General features: G+C 39.2%; 1 protein-coding gene across 3 annotated transcripts in view; it reads left to right on the forward strand.

Annotated features, from left to right (window-relative positions):
- LOC150077842 (NPC intracellular cholesterol transporter 1-like) overlaps positions 1-18,933 on the forward strand; it is a 671,091-nt gene that overhangs the window by 454,851 nt on the left and 197,307 nt on the right. For all 3 annotated transcript variants that reach the window (XM_090384813.1, XM_090384814.1, XM_090384816.1), the window contains one exon: positions 1,864-1,953. In XM_090384813.1, the coding sequence (XP_090240939.1) occupies positions 1,864-1,953 (90 nt within the window). The remainder of the gene's footprint in view (positions 1-1,863; positions 1,954-18,933) is intronic.

An 18,933-nucleotide genomic window follows, 5' to 3' on the forward strand; every position in this document is an offset into this window, starting at 1 on the left:
CCAGCATTAATTTGTGAAATCAATTGATGCTTGAAATGACAGAATCATTACCTCTTTATCCCTTCTGGCAAAATTGCTGTATATCATTGGCAAAACTGTATGAGCTGTCCTGTCAGCCAATCTGAAGATAATACTGTTCAGGTTCGAAAAACCAATCTATAATGCACACAAAGCATTTCTTATTGCACAGTTACCCTCAGGTCTTTTTTTTTTATTCTCTACTACCTTGAGTGTGGTAGGACACAGTTGTTATGTTATTCTGGGATAATATGGTGGTATGTTATTCTTATGTGCTGCATCTTACACAGAGCTTATCCAGAAGGGTGATATGTTGCAAACAACAACCAGTTTTGTCAGCAGCATTAACATATGTCACAATTTTGCAATGGAACAATGAATGAATATCAAATTTTGCTTTAAACTGGAAAAATCTTCAACAGAAATATGAATTATTAACAACTATTTATGGTAATGAAAAAGTTAAGTCATACCAATGTGCTTGAATGATATAAACAGTTCAAAGACTGACATGAGGATGTTTACGGTGACCCAAGAAGTAGGCATCTGTTAACCTCTCGAAATGAGGACATTTGCAGAAGTTCAGGAAATTGTGGCAAGCGATCATTGTTTGAGCCTTGGAATGATGGCTGATGAGTTGGATATGAATAAGGAGACGATTTGTGTAATTCTGCATAAAGATTTAAGGAAACAGAAGGCCAGTGCAAAATTTGTACTGCACATCCTTGCAGATGAGCAGAAGCAACAAAGAGAGAGCATCGTTATATGAAGAGATCATCCACACTTGTCAAGACAATCCTGATTTTCTCAATTGTATTTTCACTGGAGATGAGTGTTGGGTGTTTCAGTATGACCCAGAGATGAAGTTTCAGAGTATGCAGTGAACTTAAGTCTTTGCCCAGGCCCAAAAAGTTTCATTTACAGAAGTCTAGGATCGTCTTGATCATAGACTATGCTGATCATGTTTTTTTTGACAGAGTTTGATTTGCAAGGAATTTATACCTGAAGGGAAGACAGCCAATGCTGCATTCTATGTATAGTTGTTTAAAAGATGATTGAAATATTTCCCCAGTGAGGCAGTAATTTCAAGAGAAAGACAGCTGGTTCTTGTTGCATGGCAATGTGCCCACCCATTCTGCACTTATTATGAAGATATTTCTGATGAAACCTAACAATGTACAGATCACCCATTCACCTTACTCTCCTGATCTAGCTCCAGCAAATGTCTTCCTCTCTCCTAAGGTGAAAACTGCTCTCAAAGGAAATATTTCAGGATGTTGAGAACATAAAAACATAACTGCTGAACTGAACATCATTTCTTTGGATGCCTTCACTGCCTCTTTTCAGTTAACCTTTAGAATGGTGTAATAAGGGAATTAAAGTGGGTGGTGATTATTTTGAATAAAAATAGAACCAGTTTTGAGTTCCTTCACTTTGTTATTTTTATTTTATTTTTATTTTATATATGTGGCAATAACGTCTGGGAATGTTATTGCCACTCCTCATATATCACCTTTTCTATTTCAGTTACATTTGTAAATGGTATCATTACTTGGGGTTGTTAAAATATGCTTCTTTGGATGTAGGGGGAGTTACTTGTATTTGAAACTTAACATTGCCATTCATGTAGGAGAGTGATGACTAAGATGTTAATAACAGGTTGTTAAATTTTAAGTGTAGCAGTTCAGATGTTAGAATCTTGAAACATGTAAAATTAAATTTTATACATAGTGATTGTATCTAAAATTAATGAGAGATATTTTGTCAGAATTGATATATGACAAATAACATTAAGAATTTATTTTTTGTGATGCTGCTAACTCTTTCAAAAATTTCCTGTTTTAGCTTGTTGTCTTCCTTGGCTGGTTATGTTCATCTGTTGCAGTTATTGATAAAATTAATGTTGGACTTGATGAAGAAGTGGCAATGCCAGAAGTAAGATTTTTGCATACATCATAAATGTTTTAAAAGTACATATGTACCAAGTTTTCTTGCAAATATCATTAATTGTAGCATAATTAAATATATGATTTTATATTATGATTACACTACTCGGTATTTTGAAAAAATTCAACATTTTCTCAGAAAATGGTATTTCTGAATCATATTCTCATCCTGATTTCAAGAATGGCTTCCATTTGTTCCCATCATGTCGGGCTTCTTCAAAAATCATGAAAGAAAATTTGATTTTTCTTTGAACAATTTTTATTAATTTTGGCAGAATTTATGCACTGAAATTATAACAAAATGCAACTTTTACCAGACTTATATTGAAATTCAATTTGAAAACACTATTAAAAAGGGTAGTGTGGTAAAAAGTCCACTAAACACTCGCTTCTCATTTTAAAAACTGGTCTATGATGGGTCAAATTTTAGTTTCTTTTATTTTCTTGCAGATCCTTCTACTTTACAATTTCTCTTCAGCTAGCAAATAGTCAGCCATCATGTTGATATTCTGCCTAATCTCCATGTCTTTAATGTCATGGTGAAACTTCTCACCCTGTTTTCACTAACATTTTGTAAATTTTCTGGGAAGTAGTCAATGTGGGAATGTAAAAAATGTACTTTGACACTCCTATTACAGACCATATTATTGAAGTTTGCCAACATATTTTCAACTATATTCTTGTAGTCTGGATCCTTGTTGTTCCCTAAGAAGTTCTCAACAACAGACCTGAAGCTAATCCATGCCTGTTTTTTCTCTTTTACATATTTCCCTCAAAATCTCAGTCCCTCATCAGTTTGTGAATATTTGGGGTCCAAAAATCTTGTTTTAGCTTCTCTTGGGTGATCTATGGGAATTTAGTACAAGTTGTACTAAACAATAGGTAAAGCTTTCATAGGCTCTTTATGACAAAGATGTAGGAAGAGGATCCAGGCAACAAACTGTCCCCTCTCTGACCACATTCTTGACATACCAGTGTTTACTCCTTCCACAACTGCCCCACTCACACAAAAGCAAGGAATTTTTGTGTATCCAGATTGTGTAACCAGATTGCTATCCAAGTAACATGCCTAGCATTAAGTGAGCTACAGGAATTGACCCATATTTATTTCCACTGTGGAGCAGCACACCTTTGAGATTCCTTTTTGATGGGAAGGAGCAGCAGTGCGTAGCACACGCTTCTTGATTAGACCAGGGTTAGAGCCCGTCACCACCAAATACGGAGAATGCGAAAGGTCAGGAAATGACCACCGCATATCCCGGAGCAATATGGCCTTAGTGCTTCCATGAATTTATTTAAGCTATCAACTTCCACAACAACAGATGGAAGTTTCTTCCAGCAGTCAACCACCCACTGCCACACTTGCTCAATCCATTCAAAGCCTTAAACACCACAATCAGATCACCTCACAGGTGTCTAGTCTCCAGATGCTACAGTTTGCAGAACTAAAGCCTTTCTTGGTAAGAGCACTCCTTTGTTCTCCTCACCAATCTCGTTTCCCTTCTCTATACGTGTTATAACAGCTCTACATCTTTCCTAAAATGAGGTCTGCAGACCTGTATTCAATACTTGCGGTGTGGCCCGACCATTGCCTTATACAATGAGACAATCACCTCCTTATTCCTGCTTGCAAAATTCCTGTGTATCATTGACAAAACCCCATGAGCTGTCCTGGCAGCCTGTCTGCATTGCTCAGAGAACTTCATATCCCACTGCACAATTACACCAGGTCTTTCATTTTCCACTACCTGGCGTATAATGCCACGTAGGTGGTATGTTACTCTGGGGTTACTGTTACCCATATGCAGTATATTGCATTTGTCAAGGTTAACATTTATGAAATCGGCAGTGTCAGCATTTCTGAAATCAGCATAAAAAACTGAGTTAAAAACAGCTATTAGTTTACAAACATCAAAAACCATACATCACAGATGGTGATAATCATAATACATTGCAAAGCCTGTGATATAGATATTAGGGTTCCCCAGCATTGTCTGCCCTGGAACCCCAATATGTCTGAGTGTTCAATGCATTGTCATTTGGGATATTGTTCTTGTATTCCCTCATATTGTATTGCAATGTCATCTGTTGCTCGGTCACCTGCCATTGAGCCTATACAACACGCTGCTCATTTTATTCACAATGAACATCCACAGCTGTGTCTACAAGAAGTGGTTTGACCTGTTCAGTGCCATTCTTTGTACATCTTAACCACAGTGGGCCATGAGCAACTGAAAAGGCATACTATTTCCGTTATGGAAGCACCCGACACACAAGCTCCCACAACCATACCCTTTTGAAACTTTGTGATGTCTTTAAGTCCCATAACTGCTACTTTATCACTTTGACTTGTATGACCAGATACAAATTGCTGCAGCTCTAGTGTACGAAGCTGTTCGGCTTTTTATACTGCAAGCTCTGCAGTATTCTGTTAATGGAGTAGTTGTAATTCGTTGAACAGTTAGTGTTGTATTCACAAATGATGCAAGGAAGCAAACTTGTACATGATCAGCCACAAAAAAAATAAACACATTCATCACCTATCCATCACTTCAAATTCATCCCGAAATTTATGCAAACTATGCACCTCTACCACACCAGATGGAAGTTTTTTCCAGCAATGAACTTCCCTTCGGCCCAAGTGCTAACCAATCTTACTAGTGTGATTTTCTAGCATTTTTCCTAGGGCAAGTACTAGTGCTTTAATAAATCCTCCACTGCTCACAACGTCACTGCTAACCCTGCTTGCAACGTTACTGTTATCACTAGCAGCATACTATTCTCATGATCATTAGGTCACTGGTCAGCACCACTCCTGTCTCCACATGCGAGGCCAGTAACCTGGGAGAAGGAATTTCCTCTTCCAGGGCTAAAAGGAGCAACGATGGAATTTCAGTGAATATCCATCACTAGAGCCCACAGGTGGAAAAGTTAACTGTGTCTCAGAACATAGTCAAATCATCCAAAGAGACTTCAGACAGAACAGATATGCCAGCATTTCTTATAATTCACTCACTGTCCTCACAACCTGCTGGCAAGCTATCACTTTTTCTGATACAGAAATGTTTAGAATCGGTTGTTGGATCCCCTAAAATGGTGAAGCGTCTCCAATCTGCAGATATAATTGAAACTTCAAAAACATCTCATTTTGAAAAATTGTTAAAATTAACAACATTTGACAATATTCCAGTGTCAGTTATGCCCCATAATACTCTGAACACATCTAAAGGCGCATTATCAGCAAATGGGACTTTCTGTCTCTGAAGAAGGAATAGTACAAGAGCTTAGTGAACAAAAGGAGACACATGCTTGGAGAATAATGACCAAAAAAGATGGCAACATATTACCAACCAGGTCCATTATTTAATTTGACGTTCAGGACTTTGAACCTTCCATCTTCTGTTAATGCAGGTTACTTAAACTAAAAGATTCTACCTTGCATCCCAAATTCCATTCACTGCTTTAAGTGCCAGAAGTATGGCCATGTACAGATAGCATGCTGTGGCGATTCTGTGTCCTATTTGTGGCTTCAAGGAGCATTCCCAACAAGACTGTACAGCTTCCTCCCTTACTTCCTCCCTATATGCTTGATCTTTTTCTCACAAACAACCCTTCTAAGTACACGGTCGAAGTGATAGGTCCTTTAGACACTTCAGATCACAACTTGGTGATTGTCTCTTCTCCAATGGAACCTTTATCTCATTGCTATTCCCAACCTCGTGTTGTTTGGCATTATAAGAATGCAAAATGGGATGACCTGCGAGACTTCTTTTCTTCTTTTCCTTGGTCGGATTACTGTTTCAAAACTTCTGATGTCAACGTTTGCTCAGATTGTGTCAGTAAAATTATTCTTGCAGGAATGGAATCCTTTATCCCACACTACTTTAAAATCTCGTCCTTTATCTAAACCTTGGTTTTCCAATAAATGTGCTAAGGCTGTTCAAGAGAAAAATGTTGCATATCGTAATTGGCTTGTTTCTAATTCTTCAGTTTAATTTTTGCCTACACCAAAGCTCGCAACTATTGGAAAGCAGTTATTAATCAGTCCAAACTAGAGTTTGAACAGGCTAAGAGTAGAAAACTTGCTTCTTGCCCTAATGGTAGCCGACCATTCTGGTCTCTTGCCAAAGCTATTGGCCACAACTTTTGCCCATGGTCTGGTCACTTTTGGCTGAAGTGACAACAGAACCAGATGGTTCTGTTGTCACTTCAGCCAAGGATAAAGCTGACCTGCTAGCATCCCATTTTTATTCCAGCTCATGTATTAATGATCTTAGTAAAACACCTCCCACCATTCCCAACACGCTCCATTCAATGCCTCCTGTGGTCTTCCATCAAAAGGATATCAGAAGGATTTTGATGAATCTTGATGCTAAGAAAGCTCCAGGTCCTGATAGTATTTCTCCACTTGTTCTCAAAACCTGTGCTTCTGAACTTACTCCTATTCTTTGCCACCTTTTTTCACTTTCTTATTCCAAAGGTGTTTTTCCTTCTGCTTGGAAATTTGCTCATATCCAGCCAGTTCCTAAGAAGGGTGACAAATCCCTCCCATCCAATTATCGTCCCATTGCAATTCTTCTACTCTTTCTAAAGTAATGGAGAAATCAATTAACCGCCAATTCTTAAGCCACCTAGAAACCTTCCATCTGATCAATGATTGCCAGTATGGATTCTGTCAGTGTCGATCCACTGGTGATATTCTGGCTTATGTTACCCATTTATGGACTAATTCAATGGAAAGGTTCGGTGAAACAAGTAGTTGCTCTTGACATCTGAAAGGCTTTTGATTGTGTTTGACATAAATGTCTTCTAAACAAGCTTCCATCTTATGGTTTGCCAATTGTTTTTAGTAATTGGCTATCCAGTTTTCTCTCTCATCGCTCACTGAGGGTGATGGTAGATGGCTCTGTCTTCTAACTCCTCCACTAATGCCGTTGTCCCCCAAGGTTCAGTTCTTTCCCCTACTCTTTTCCTCTTGTATATTAATGACTTTCTTCCATTGACTGGAAATCCTATCCATAGTTTTGCCGATGATAGCACATTGCATTCCACTTTCTATTTTGAGAAACCTTGCCCCGTTCAATCAGCTTCAACTTCTCGAAAATCTGCTACCAATTCCTTAAATGCCGATCTTCAGGTAATTCTCCCGTGGGGCAAAGACAACTTAGTTCATTTCAACCCTTATAAAATTCAGTCTTGTCTTATATCTCGCAAAAAGGATTCTTCTGTTCCTATGCTTATCTTTAGTGACACTCCGATTTCTAGGCAAAATGATATATCTCTTTTGGGAATTACCCTGACTTCTAATCTCTCTTGGCACACACACACATTACAAATATTGCTTCCTCTGCATCTAAAAAACTTGGTTTTCTCTTTCGCTCTCAGCGTTACTTTTCTTCCAAACAGCTGCTCACTCTGTATAAATCGCAAATCTGCCCTGCCATGGAATATTGTTCCCACATCTGGGGTGGTACCCCCAAAACCTCTCTCAGGCTTCTTGATTCCATTGAGAAGAGGGCAGTTAGGTTAATTAATGATTCATCTCTAACAAAATCTCTTCACTTGCTGTCTCATAGACGTACTGTTTCTGCTGCATGCCTCTTCTACAGATACTTCCATGGGCACTGTTCTTCTGAATTGGCTTCTATAATTCCCGGTCTCTCTTTCAAAACAGTCCGAACACGTGCCGCCACCAGCCAACATCCATTTACTGTCCAACTTCAAACTCACAGAACCAACTTTTCATCTTCCTCGTTTATTCAGTAGCATACTGTTTTCTGGAACAACCTTCCTTCATACGTATTTCCTGAAAATTACAATCTACAGAAGTTCAAGTCCAATGTCAACAAATATCTTCTTTCGTCTTCTCAACCTCCAACTGACGGTACTAAGTACTATGGGTTCTAATACCTCTCGTGTGTGGGGTTCACATAAAAAAAAAAAAAAAAAAACCTTGCCCAAACTATAAAGGAAGTAATCCCACATTTTCTGAAGCGTGTGTGACTGTTGAAAAACAGGAAAAAAAAATCCTGACATATAAAGTGGAGCATAAAGTCACATACCCTGAAGCAAGAAAGCAAGTACTGTTAACCGTGCCTAGCCAATCATACGCATAGGTTACCAGAAGTAGCCCCTCAGCTGCACAACAAACAGATGTCTCCATAGAACTGAGCAATTCTTTTTCCACCTGGGCCAAAACTGTGCTAACATCCAAAAGAAACTTTTTTTTGGATGTTGCAGTGAGTGGGCCCAGCAATATGCCAGTTATCATCCCAACTGATGCTATCTCGACATTGCTTGAAACAGCAAATTCGGCAATTCTTGAAGACCAGGAAAAAGTGAAACCATGCAATAGCAAAATGGAAATTGATGTTCAACCAGAGGATGATGAATCAGTATTAGAATTACATGCTAATGATACCATAGAAACAGGATGCCAAACTCTTTCCAGAAATGAAAAATTAAAACAAAGCAGACTGAAGCCTTCTCAGAAAAAAACAATCACATCAATCTTCCTCAATCAAACCTAAACAATGAATAAATTCCTACAATGGAACTGTAGAGGATTATGCAGTAATTTTGATGACCTGAGTGATTTATTTATTCAAACAAATGAAGTAGGTGTATGCTTACAGGAAACATTTCTATCACCAAAAGTCTCTCTCAGATTGAAAAATTACACCATGTTTAGGCGAGACAGATTCTGATGGTTGTCCTGTTCATGGAGGGGTAGCTGTTCTTGTAAAATCTACTATACTGTCAAGACATCTCCATCTACAAACCTCCTTAGAAGTTGTAGCAATTTGGATGGCAATGGGAATATCATTAACCCTTGCATCCAGTTATATCTCACCAAATTATCCTTGCTCCCAGATTGTCAAGTTCAATCTAATTGCACAACTGCTGACTCTTGTCTATTTATTTTGTGATTTCAACAGCCACTATCCATTGTGGGGATCTTCCACTATGGATAGGAGAGTCCAATTAATTGAAACATTCCTGAATAACCGTAACCTGACTGCTAAATTCTGGTTCTCCAACTAATGTCCAGCTACCTACAGGTACTACCTCAACTATAGACTTATTCATCTCTTCATCTCTTTTTGCAAGCATGAAACGGTTAGTGCTGAATGATCCATTGCACAGTGGCCATTTTCCTATTATCAGTTCAATTCAAACACAGGTCATGTCATGTCCTAAAGGCTGTACTTCCTGGAACTTTTATAAAGCAGACTGGAAAAACTACTCCACTTGTGTCCTATCTGACACCCAATATGTTCAACAACAACAACACCTTGACAATGTAACTGATCACATTACCAGCCATGTACTATCTTCAGCAGAAATTTCCATCCCAAAATCCAACTAGCACAAATGTATACACCAAAATCAGTGGTTTTTTTTTTTTTTTTTTTTTTTTGATTTGGTAGTTGTTGGCGCATCGGCTTCTGTGGCCATATTGCACCTCCCAAGGTTTTTGCAGTACTTTGATCCAAGCCCGAGGCGGGAATCGAACCCGCGACCTTTGGGTTGCCGGGCAGGTACTTTACCCACTCGGCTAGCCCGGTCGGCAAAAAAAATCAGTGGTGGAATGCAGATTGTTCCAAAGCAAAAGTAGGAAAAAGCTGTGCTTGGAACCATTTTCGCAAATTCCCAACTACTGCCAACTTAATTGTTTACAAAAAATTCAGAGCCAAAGCCAGACAAATTAGGAAAAAAGCAAAACTTGACTCCTGGATTAAATTAGCCTGAACTATTAACAAAAATACTGACACTCGAGTTATCTGGAAAAAAAAATTCAAGCTCTCAATGGCAAATTTCTACCACTGTAATTTCCAATAATACAATGGAATGGGCAGGACCTATCCTCCCCTACTGATATTGCAAATGCTTTAGCAGAATCATTTTATAATATTTCTGCCTCATCCTTTCAACACAATTAAAACTAAGGAAGAATGTCAAAATTGAATTTCAAACTAGACTCTCACTTCCTTAAAACCAGCTTTTTACTCTAGTTGCACTCAAGGAATCTCCAAATAGTGCAGCAGGACTGGACAGCATTCACCAAAATATGCTTACGCATCTATGTAAAGCTGATCTGGGCATGTTATTACTCTGCTATAACTGTATCTCTTCAGAAAATACATATCCTCTGTCATGGCATCATCCCTATATATCTGCAATACTGAAACCAGGCAAAGATCCTTCCCTAGTTCAGAATTACAGACCGATATCATTGACAACTGGCCTCCGTAGCTGAGTGGTCAGAAGCGGGAGTGCATAGCACATGCTCTTTGAGTAGACCGGGGTTCAAGCCCCTGACTGTCTGAATACGGTCGATCTGCCAACCCGCACTGGACCAGCGTGGCAGATTATGGTCCATTTTCCCTCAGTATGAATTGTTGAGGAGGCTTCCATCCTGCAGTGGGTTGATAATGGCTGCACTTTACCTATTTTTTTTTTTTTATCACTGACAAGTTGTTTGGGCAAAATCTTTGAAAGGATCTTGCTTAAGAGGCCCATCTGGATTCTCGATTCCCAAAAATCTTCTTTCTGATCACCAATATGGCTTCCGCAAAAACAGGTCTACCCTAGATTTACTTGTAAAAATTGAATCCAACATACACAATGCCTTTGTCATGAGACAGCATCTGGTGATGGTCAATCTAGATATTCAGAAAGCATTCAATACCACTTGCCATCATTAAAGATATGCATCAGTTGGGGCCTGAGAGGCTGTCTTCCTCAAATAATTCAGAACTTTTTAACATTACGCACCTTTCAAGTTCTGTATCGAAACATGCTGTCGGCATCTCACATTCAAGAAGAGGGTATCACGCAGGATTAAATACAGAGTGCTACCGTATTTGCGCTTCAGATCAACAACACTTTGCATGATCTTCCAAAAACCATTCATATATACATATTTGCAGATGACCTCACTGATCTTGCCAGTCACAAAGTATGAATGCTGTCAAAAGACAGTTGCAAATTGCTTTAGCAATTTGCAGCTGTCTGTTTTCTTGGCTTGGTACTAGATTCAGGTTGTCACAGACATTCTCTCAGATATGCCAGACAAGCTGTACTCGCTACCCGGTACAAGTGGTATTCGGGTGACATTCAAGTCAAGTGGATCCAATTTCTGTGAAGTCCAGATGGTCTGTGACAGCCAGATCCTCTGCTTGCACCTCCATGCACAAGCACACGGTGGGTGACCACCCAGGTGTGAACCAACGTAAGTAGGGGTCGAGGTGTGGCACCCACACCACATGGAGGAATGCTGCCCCTCTGTGTTACCAGGCAGTACTAGGTGGTAGATGACTCTCATCAACCAGTGCAATACCACCACTTTGTTTATTGGGGGCTTGAAGTGGTGGAACCCATGTTCAGTCTCCAGAGCTAAGTTCTGGCCAACTCTTCCCCATCTCTTCCATCGTGCAGTTTGATGACTTTTGAGGTTATGATGAACATCCTGGTGAGATCCAATCTTCCTTACATTTCGAGGGTACAGTTCTAAAACGGTGTTCTCAGGACAGCTGCTAGTTAGTACACTGGACCGAACCTATTGGTAACTCTTTCGGAGGCTTCTGGATCAGCTAGTGTATAATCTTGCCACCTCTACTCTGCCAGATAGTGACTGGAGAGAGTCAGAGTAGTGTGTAAGCAGGAGGCATTGACGAGGCCACGTTATGTCAAGGATCTGGGTATAATCTTACCACGTGTACGCCATATCCAAAAATTTCATTACTTCATATAGTATGTCCCACCTACTTTTTCTTACTATTGAATACACCATGAATTGTCAAACTAATAGAGTAAGCTTATCTGTGAAAAGATCTAAACCTCCCAAACATTTCCTAATTCATTTCACAAATATACGTGGTCTCAATTCTAATCTGAACGATTTCCTCTTGCAGTCTGCCAAACCCCATGTACTTTTTCTGACAGAATCTCAGTTATTGGTTGATTCAACTACTGCTCATCTCAGTTCCTCAAATTATTTGCTGTAAGATTCCTTCGCCTCAAAGGTGGTACTTGTGCATATGTCCGTTCCAGTATTATCTGTCAGAGACTTGGTAATTTGGAATCTCCTCTTTTCGATCTTCTCTGGCTTAAAATCTCTCTACCTCATTGTGTCAAATTCATCTGTTGTCTCTACTGTTTTCCCAACTCCACTAATCATTTGGAGCTCTTTGAGTTCCTCTCTTTGCAACTTAACTATCTCCAGTCCAACATTCCTAACAGTGAGGTAATTTCCCTTGATGATTTTAATGTTCACAACTCCAGCTGGCTTCCGTTTTCTAGTCACACGGACCCAGCTGGTCGAGATGCCGAGGCTTTGCAATTACTAATAACCTTGCACACATTGTTCATTTACCTACAAGATTACCGGCCAATCCTAACCCTATACAGCCAACACACTTTATCTTTTTCTCACAGACAACCCTTCTAAGTATACGGTCGAAGTTAGAGGTCCTTTAGGCACATCAGATCACAACTTGGTGATTGTCTCTTCTACAATAGAGCCTTTATCTCATGGCTATTCCCAACCTCGTATCGTTTGGCATTACAAGAATGCAAAATGGGATGACCTGTGAGATTTTCTTTTCCTTGTTCGGATTATTGTTTCAAAACTTCTGATGTCAATGTTTGCTCAGATCGTGTCAGTGAAATTATTCTTGCAGGGCGCCTCCGTAGCCAGGTGGGAAGGAGCAGCAGTGCGTAGCACACGCTTCTTCATTAGACCGGGGTTCGAGCCCGTCACGACTAAATACGGAGGATGCGGAAAGGTCAGGGAATGACCACCACGTATGCCGGTGCAATATGGCCTTAGTTGCTAATGCTCCTAAAAACCAAATAACCAACCTATTCTTCCAGGAATGGAATCCTTTATCCCAAACTCCACTTTAAAATCTCGTCCTTTATCTAAACCTTGGTTTTCCAGTAAATGTGCTAAGGCTGTTCAAGAGAAGAACGTTGCATATCGTAATTGGCTTGTTTCTAATTCTTCAGTTTCATTTTCAGCCTACACCAAAGCTTGCAACAATTGTAAAGCAGTTATTAATCAGTCCAAACTAGAGGTTGAACAGGCTAAGAGTAGAAAAATTGCTTTTGCCCTAATGGTAACCGAACATTCTGGTCTCTTCCCAAAGAAACATTTTGGTTGCAACTTTTGCACACCTCTGTCCAAACCAGATGGTTCTGTTGTCACCTCAGCCAAGGATAAAGCTGGCTTACTAGCATCCCATTTTTCTTCCAACTCATGTATTAATGATCTTAGTAAAACACCTCCCACCATTCCCAAGACACTCCATTGAATGGCTCCTGTGGTCAAAGAATGTCAGAAGGATTTTGACGAATCTTGATGCTAAGAAAGCTCCAGGTCCCGATGGTATTTCTCCACGTGTTCTCAAAACCAGTGATTCTGAACTTACTCCTGTTCTTTGCTGCCTTTTTTCACTTTCTTATTCCAAAGGTGTTTTTCCTTCTGCATGGAAATTTGCTCATATCCAGCCAGTTCCTAAAAAGGGTGACAAATCCCTCCCATCCAGTTATCTTCCCATTGCAATTACTTCTACTCTTTCTAAAGTAATGGAGAAATCAATTAACCGCCAACTCTTAAAACTACCTAGAAACCCTCCGTCTGATCAAAGATCGCCAGTATGGATTTCGTCAGTGTTGATCCACTGGTGGTATTCTGGCTTATGTTACCCATTTATGGACTAATTCAATGGAAAAGTTCAGTGAAACACAATCAGTTGTTCTTGACATTTCAAAGGCTTTCGATTGTGTTTGACATAAAGGTCTTCTAAACAAGCTTCCATCTTATGGTTTGCCAACTGTTTTTGGTAATTTGTTATCCAGTTTTCTCTCTAATTGCTCACTGAGGGCAATGGTAGATGGTTCTCTGTCTTCTAACTTCTCCACTAATGCCAGTGTCCCACAAGTTCAGTTCTTTCCCCCACTCTTTTCCTCTTGTGTATTAATGACCTTCTTCCATTGACTGGAAATCCTATCCATAGTTTTGCTGATGATAGCACATTGCATTCCACTTTCCATTTTGAGAAAGCTTTCCCTGCTCAATCAGCTTCTACTTCTCGAAAATCTGCTACCAATTCCTTAAATGCCGATCTCCAGGTAATTCTCCAGTGGGGCAAAGACAACGTAGTTGATTTAAATCCTTCTAAAAACTCAGTTTAGAATTTTTAGAAAATCCTTCTAAAAATTCTAAAACTAAGTCTTGTCTTGTATAAGACAAGACTTAGTTTTAGTCTTGTCTTATATAAGACAAGACTGAAACTGAAGAATTGAAGGATAAGACAAGACTTAGTTTTAGTCTTATATAAGACAAGACTGAGTTTTTAGAAGGATTTAAATCAACTACGTTGTCTTTGTCCCACTGGAGAATTACCTGGAGATCGGCATTTAAGGAATTGGTAGCTGATTGAGCAGGGGAAGTTTTCTCAAAATGGAAAGTGGAATGCAATGTGCTATCATCAGCAAAACTATGGATAGGATTTCAAGTCAATGGAAGAAGGTCATTAATATACAAGAGGAAAAGAGTGGGAGACACCGGCATTAGTAGAGAAGTTAGAAGACAGAGCCATCTATCATCACCCTCAGTGAGCGATCAGAGAGAAAACTGGATAACCAATTACAAAAAACAGTTGGCAAACCATAAGATGGAAGCTTGTTTAAGAAGACCTTTACCAAACACCATCGAAAGCCTTTGAGATGTCAAAAGCAACTGCTTGTGTTTCACTGAACTTTTCTATTGAATTAGTCAATAAAAGGGTAACATAAGCCAGAACATCACCAGTGGATCGACATTGACGGAATCTATACTGGCGATCGTTGATCAAACGGAAGGTTTCTAGGTAGTTTAAGAGTTGAGTAGAAGTAATTGCAATGGGACGATAATTGGATGGGAGGGATTTGTCACCCTTTTTAGGAACTGGCTGGATATGAGCAAATTTCCAAGCAGAAGGAAAAACACCTTTGGAATAAGAAAGTGAAAGAACAGGAGTAAGTTCAGGAGCACAGGTTTTGAGAACAAGTGGAGAAATACCATCGGGACCTGGAGCTTTCTTAGCATCAAGATTCGTCAAAATCCTTCTGACCATCTTTTGATGGAAGACCATAGGATGCATTCAATGGAGTGTGTTGGGAATGGTGGGAGGTGTTTAACCAAAATCATTAATACATGAGTTGGAAGAAAAATGGGATGCTAGCAGGTCAGCTTTATCCTTGGCTGAGGTGACAACAGAACTATCTGGTTTGGACAGAGGTGGGCAAAAGTTGCTACCATTAGGGCAAGAAGCAATTTTTCTACTCTTAGCCTGTCCAAACTAGAGTTTGAGCTGATTAATAACTGCTTTACAATTTTTGCAATCTTTGGTGTAGGCAAAAAATGAAACTGAAGAATTAGAAACAAGCCAATTGCGATATGCAATGTTCTTCTCTTGAACAGCCTTAGCACATTTATTGGAAAAACCAAGGTTTAGATAAAGGACGAGATTTTAAAGTGGAGTGTGGGATAAAGGATTCCATTCCTGCAAGAATAACTTCACTGACATGATCTGAGCAAACCTTGACATCAGAAGCTTTGAAACAATAATCTGACCAACGAAAAGAAAAGAAAATCTCACAGGTCATCCCATTTTGCATTCTTGTAATGCCAAACAATACGAGGTTGGGAATAGCCATGAGATAAAGTCTCCATTGTTGAAGAGACAATCACCAAGTTGTGATCTGATGTGCCTAAAGGACCACTTACTTTGACCGTGTATTTAGAAGGGTTATTTATGAGAAAAATATCAAGTGTGTTGGCTGTTTAGGGTTAGGATTGTCCGGTATTCTTGTAGGTAAACGAACAATCTGTGTAAGGTCATTAGTAATTGCAAAAGCCTCGGCGTCTCGATCAGCTAGGTTGGTGTGACTAGAAAACAAAAGCCAGCTGGAGTTGTGAGCATTAAAATCACCAAGGAAAATTACCTCACTGTTAGGAATGTTGGACTGGAGAAAGTTAAGTTGCAAAGAGAGGAAGTCAGAGCTCCAAGTGAAACTGTACAGTATGTTGAAACACTATGAAACTTGGTGGGCTTCTATTTTGAAGTGTTATTCATTAAATACAGAAATTTTTACAATACTATTTAACAAGCTATTTACTGTTTTATACTCAGACTGCAGACCTTTCAAATGCCCCTCATATACAGGGTGTCTCAAAAATATTGGTACAAATGTTTAGGGGAGGTAGGTAACATCTAAAGGAATGTGAATCGCATAGGAACCCATACCTGGGAATGTCATCGTAAGTCAGTACACGACGCTGTTCATCAGTTCGCGAGAGGGAGGGAAAATTTCTGGTTTACCCATTCAAGCAGTAGTTGCTGCATGGAGAGCATGCATTGACATACAAACTCTGAGCTGGCAGACATGCACCTATTGTATGGATTAGCAGAGGGCAATGGACGAGCCACTCAACGAACTTATGGAGAACACTTCCCAGACAGACATGTACTGGACCACCATTTGTTTGCGCATGTGCATCAAAATTTGTGCGATTATGGGTCATTTAGAGGTAACAGGAGTAGTGTGGGCAGACCATGTTTGACCCGAACTCCTGCCATGAAAGAAAGTGTGTTGAATGCCGTCCAGAATAATGCTACTACCAGCACACGTGCCATTGCATCTGCCTTAGGAATGTCTCGTTGCAGTGTACAGCGTGTCTGGCACGACAATTCCTTACACCCCTTTCATCTCCAAAGGATTCAGTTACTGCTCCCTCAAGATCATCCTGCATGTGTGGATTTTGTGCAGTGGTTTCTCCAAGAAAGTGTTCAAGACTTGAATTTTCCAGGCTATGTTTTGTTCACACACGAGGCTTATTTCACTTGGGAAGGCATTATTCAATCAGCACAATGCTCATGTGTGGGCTCACGACAACCCACACGTTGTGCACCCCCATGCGGCACGACATCGCTTCATAATAAATGTGTGGGCAGGTATGGTCGGTGACTGCTTAGTCGGCCCACACCTCTTACCATCCCGCATGAACTCCTCTAAATATCGGATCTTTCTTGAACAAGTTCTACCAGGGTTACTTGCGATGTTTCAGCAAATGTGAGATGCAACATTTAGTTTCAACATGACGGGGCGCCTGCCCTTTATGGAAGGTGTGTTCATGACCATTTGAACAGGTGTTTTGGGTGTCGATGGATTGGCCGTGGTGGACCCGTTGCTTGGCCCCCACGCTCACCTATTTATCGAGCCTTGATTTCTTTCTGTGGGGGGCCCTCAAATCTATCGTGTATGAATTGCCTGTGAAGACGGAAATGGATCTTGTGGCGACACTCGTCTGCGCTGCTGCTACTGTCAAACAAACTCCAAGTGTGTTCTGCTGTGTCAGTGTCACGCATGCATCATGTCTCAAGGTGGAATCTTTGAGCATCCGTTGTAACATCATGAAATGCATCCATCTCGTACTCCATTGTTAATATTATGTCAAATGTTTGCCACTAATTACTGTCTTGTGTCATTTCTGCTTCTTGTGCCTCTGCTACTACTTTCCCATGACGTTTCTGGTTATGGGTTCCTATGCAATTCACATTCCTTTAGATGTTACCTACCTCCCCTAAACGTTTGTACCAATAATTTTGAGACACCCTGTATAAGCTGAAACAATTGTAAATTCATGCTCTTAACCGATGTCTGTACTGGAAAACAGAAGACTACTAATTTCATATTTACATTTTATGGCTATAATTTTTTATTCAATATAAATTAATATTAATTTTTTAAAATATAGTTTAAAAACTTTTTAAATATTTAATTTTCTTATTAAAAAATGTATATACAGTAAAGTACAGAAATAAATTAAGAAAAATTTATTGGTACAATGTCAACAGAATTTAAAAAAATCCAAAAACTTTTTCCAAAGCTGATAGGAGTAGTGTGCCCCTCCCCCCCCACATTTGTGCCAAAATGTGATGTGATCACTGCTGATTAACATACTGGTGAATGGCTGTTCAAGATGACTTCTTTCAGACATACTTATACTATACCATGTTAAACCTAACAGTGAAATCAGGTTGCATTAAAAGCTCATGTCGTAGTTATCAGAGCTATCATTATTTACAGATTCTCTCAGTTAAGAACTAGTAAATGAGTAAATTTCAAGAATTAAATTCCAAGAGAAATTTGGCATAAAATAAAACCAAGCATTTAGGCTATTCAGAGTATGATAATTGTGAAATACTAAAATTAGGCTGTAAATTTTAATTGACTGTTAAAACTGAAAAAAAAAAAAATTTTTTTTTCATAATGTGTGAGGGTGCACTTTCAGGATCAGTTTTGGACCTGAAAACAATGATAAAAGTTTATATAAACGTATCAGATTTTAATTAGTTAGAGCTGTGACTGTTTGAATTTTAAAAAAAAAATAATAATAAATAAATATTATTATATTTTTTTAAAATAATAAGATACATAGCCTAGAAAATGTTTATTCATAGTAGATACATGTTTGCTTATTGTTATTTATTTTTTTTATTATTTAATTTTTATTATTTTCAAAATTTAATTGGCCATAGCTTTGTGATCATTCAGATTTTACACACTTTTGATAAACCTAGTAAAAAAGGCCTACGTGCTCTGGATTCATTACGAAAAATTTTATTTTGTTTCTCAGAGCAAAACTGGAGTTACAATTAATAAGCTTTCGGCTGGGAGGCAGCCTTCTTCAGATTGAATACATGAATGGCAGTTGGAATAGAGATGTGCACTGCCAGGATGGTGTTTGAGGCGCGTGGTTAATTGTTTGTTGACGTTTGTGGCTGTGACATATGGTGGTGACGTGGCCAGCATTTGTCTATGGATAGAATTACTGCCTCTGTGATGGGGTTAACTTGCCAACCACTGTTCCTGTTCAAAGAGGCATCCGAGCATTTTATATTTAACGATTCCAACC

This window comes from Mastigoproctus giganteus, chromosome 11 (genome assembly GCF_048544385.1).
Source record: "Mastigoproctus giganteus isolate SK-2022 chromosome 11, ASM4854438v1, whole genome shotgun sequence".
NCBI lineage: Eukaryota > Metazoa > Arthropoda > Arachnida > Uropygi > Thelyphonidae > Mastigoproctus > Mastigoproctus giganteus.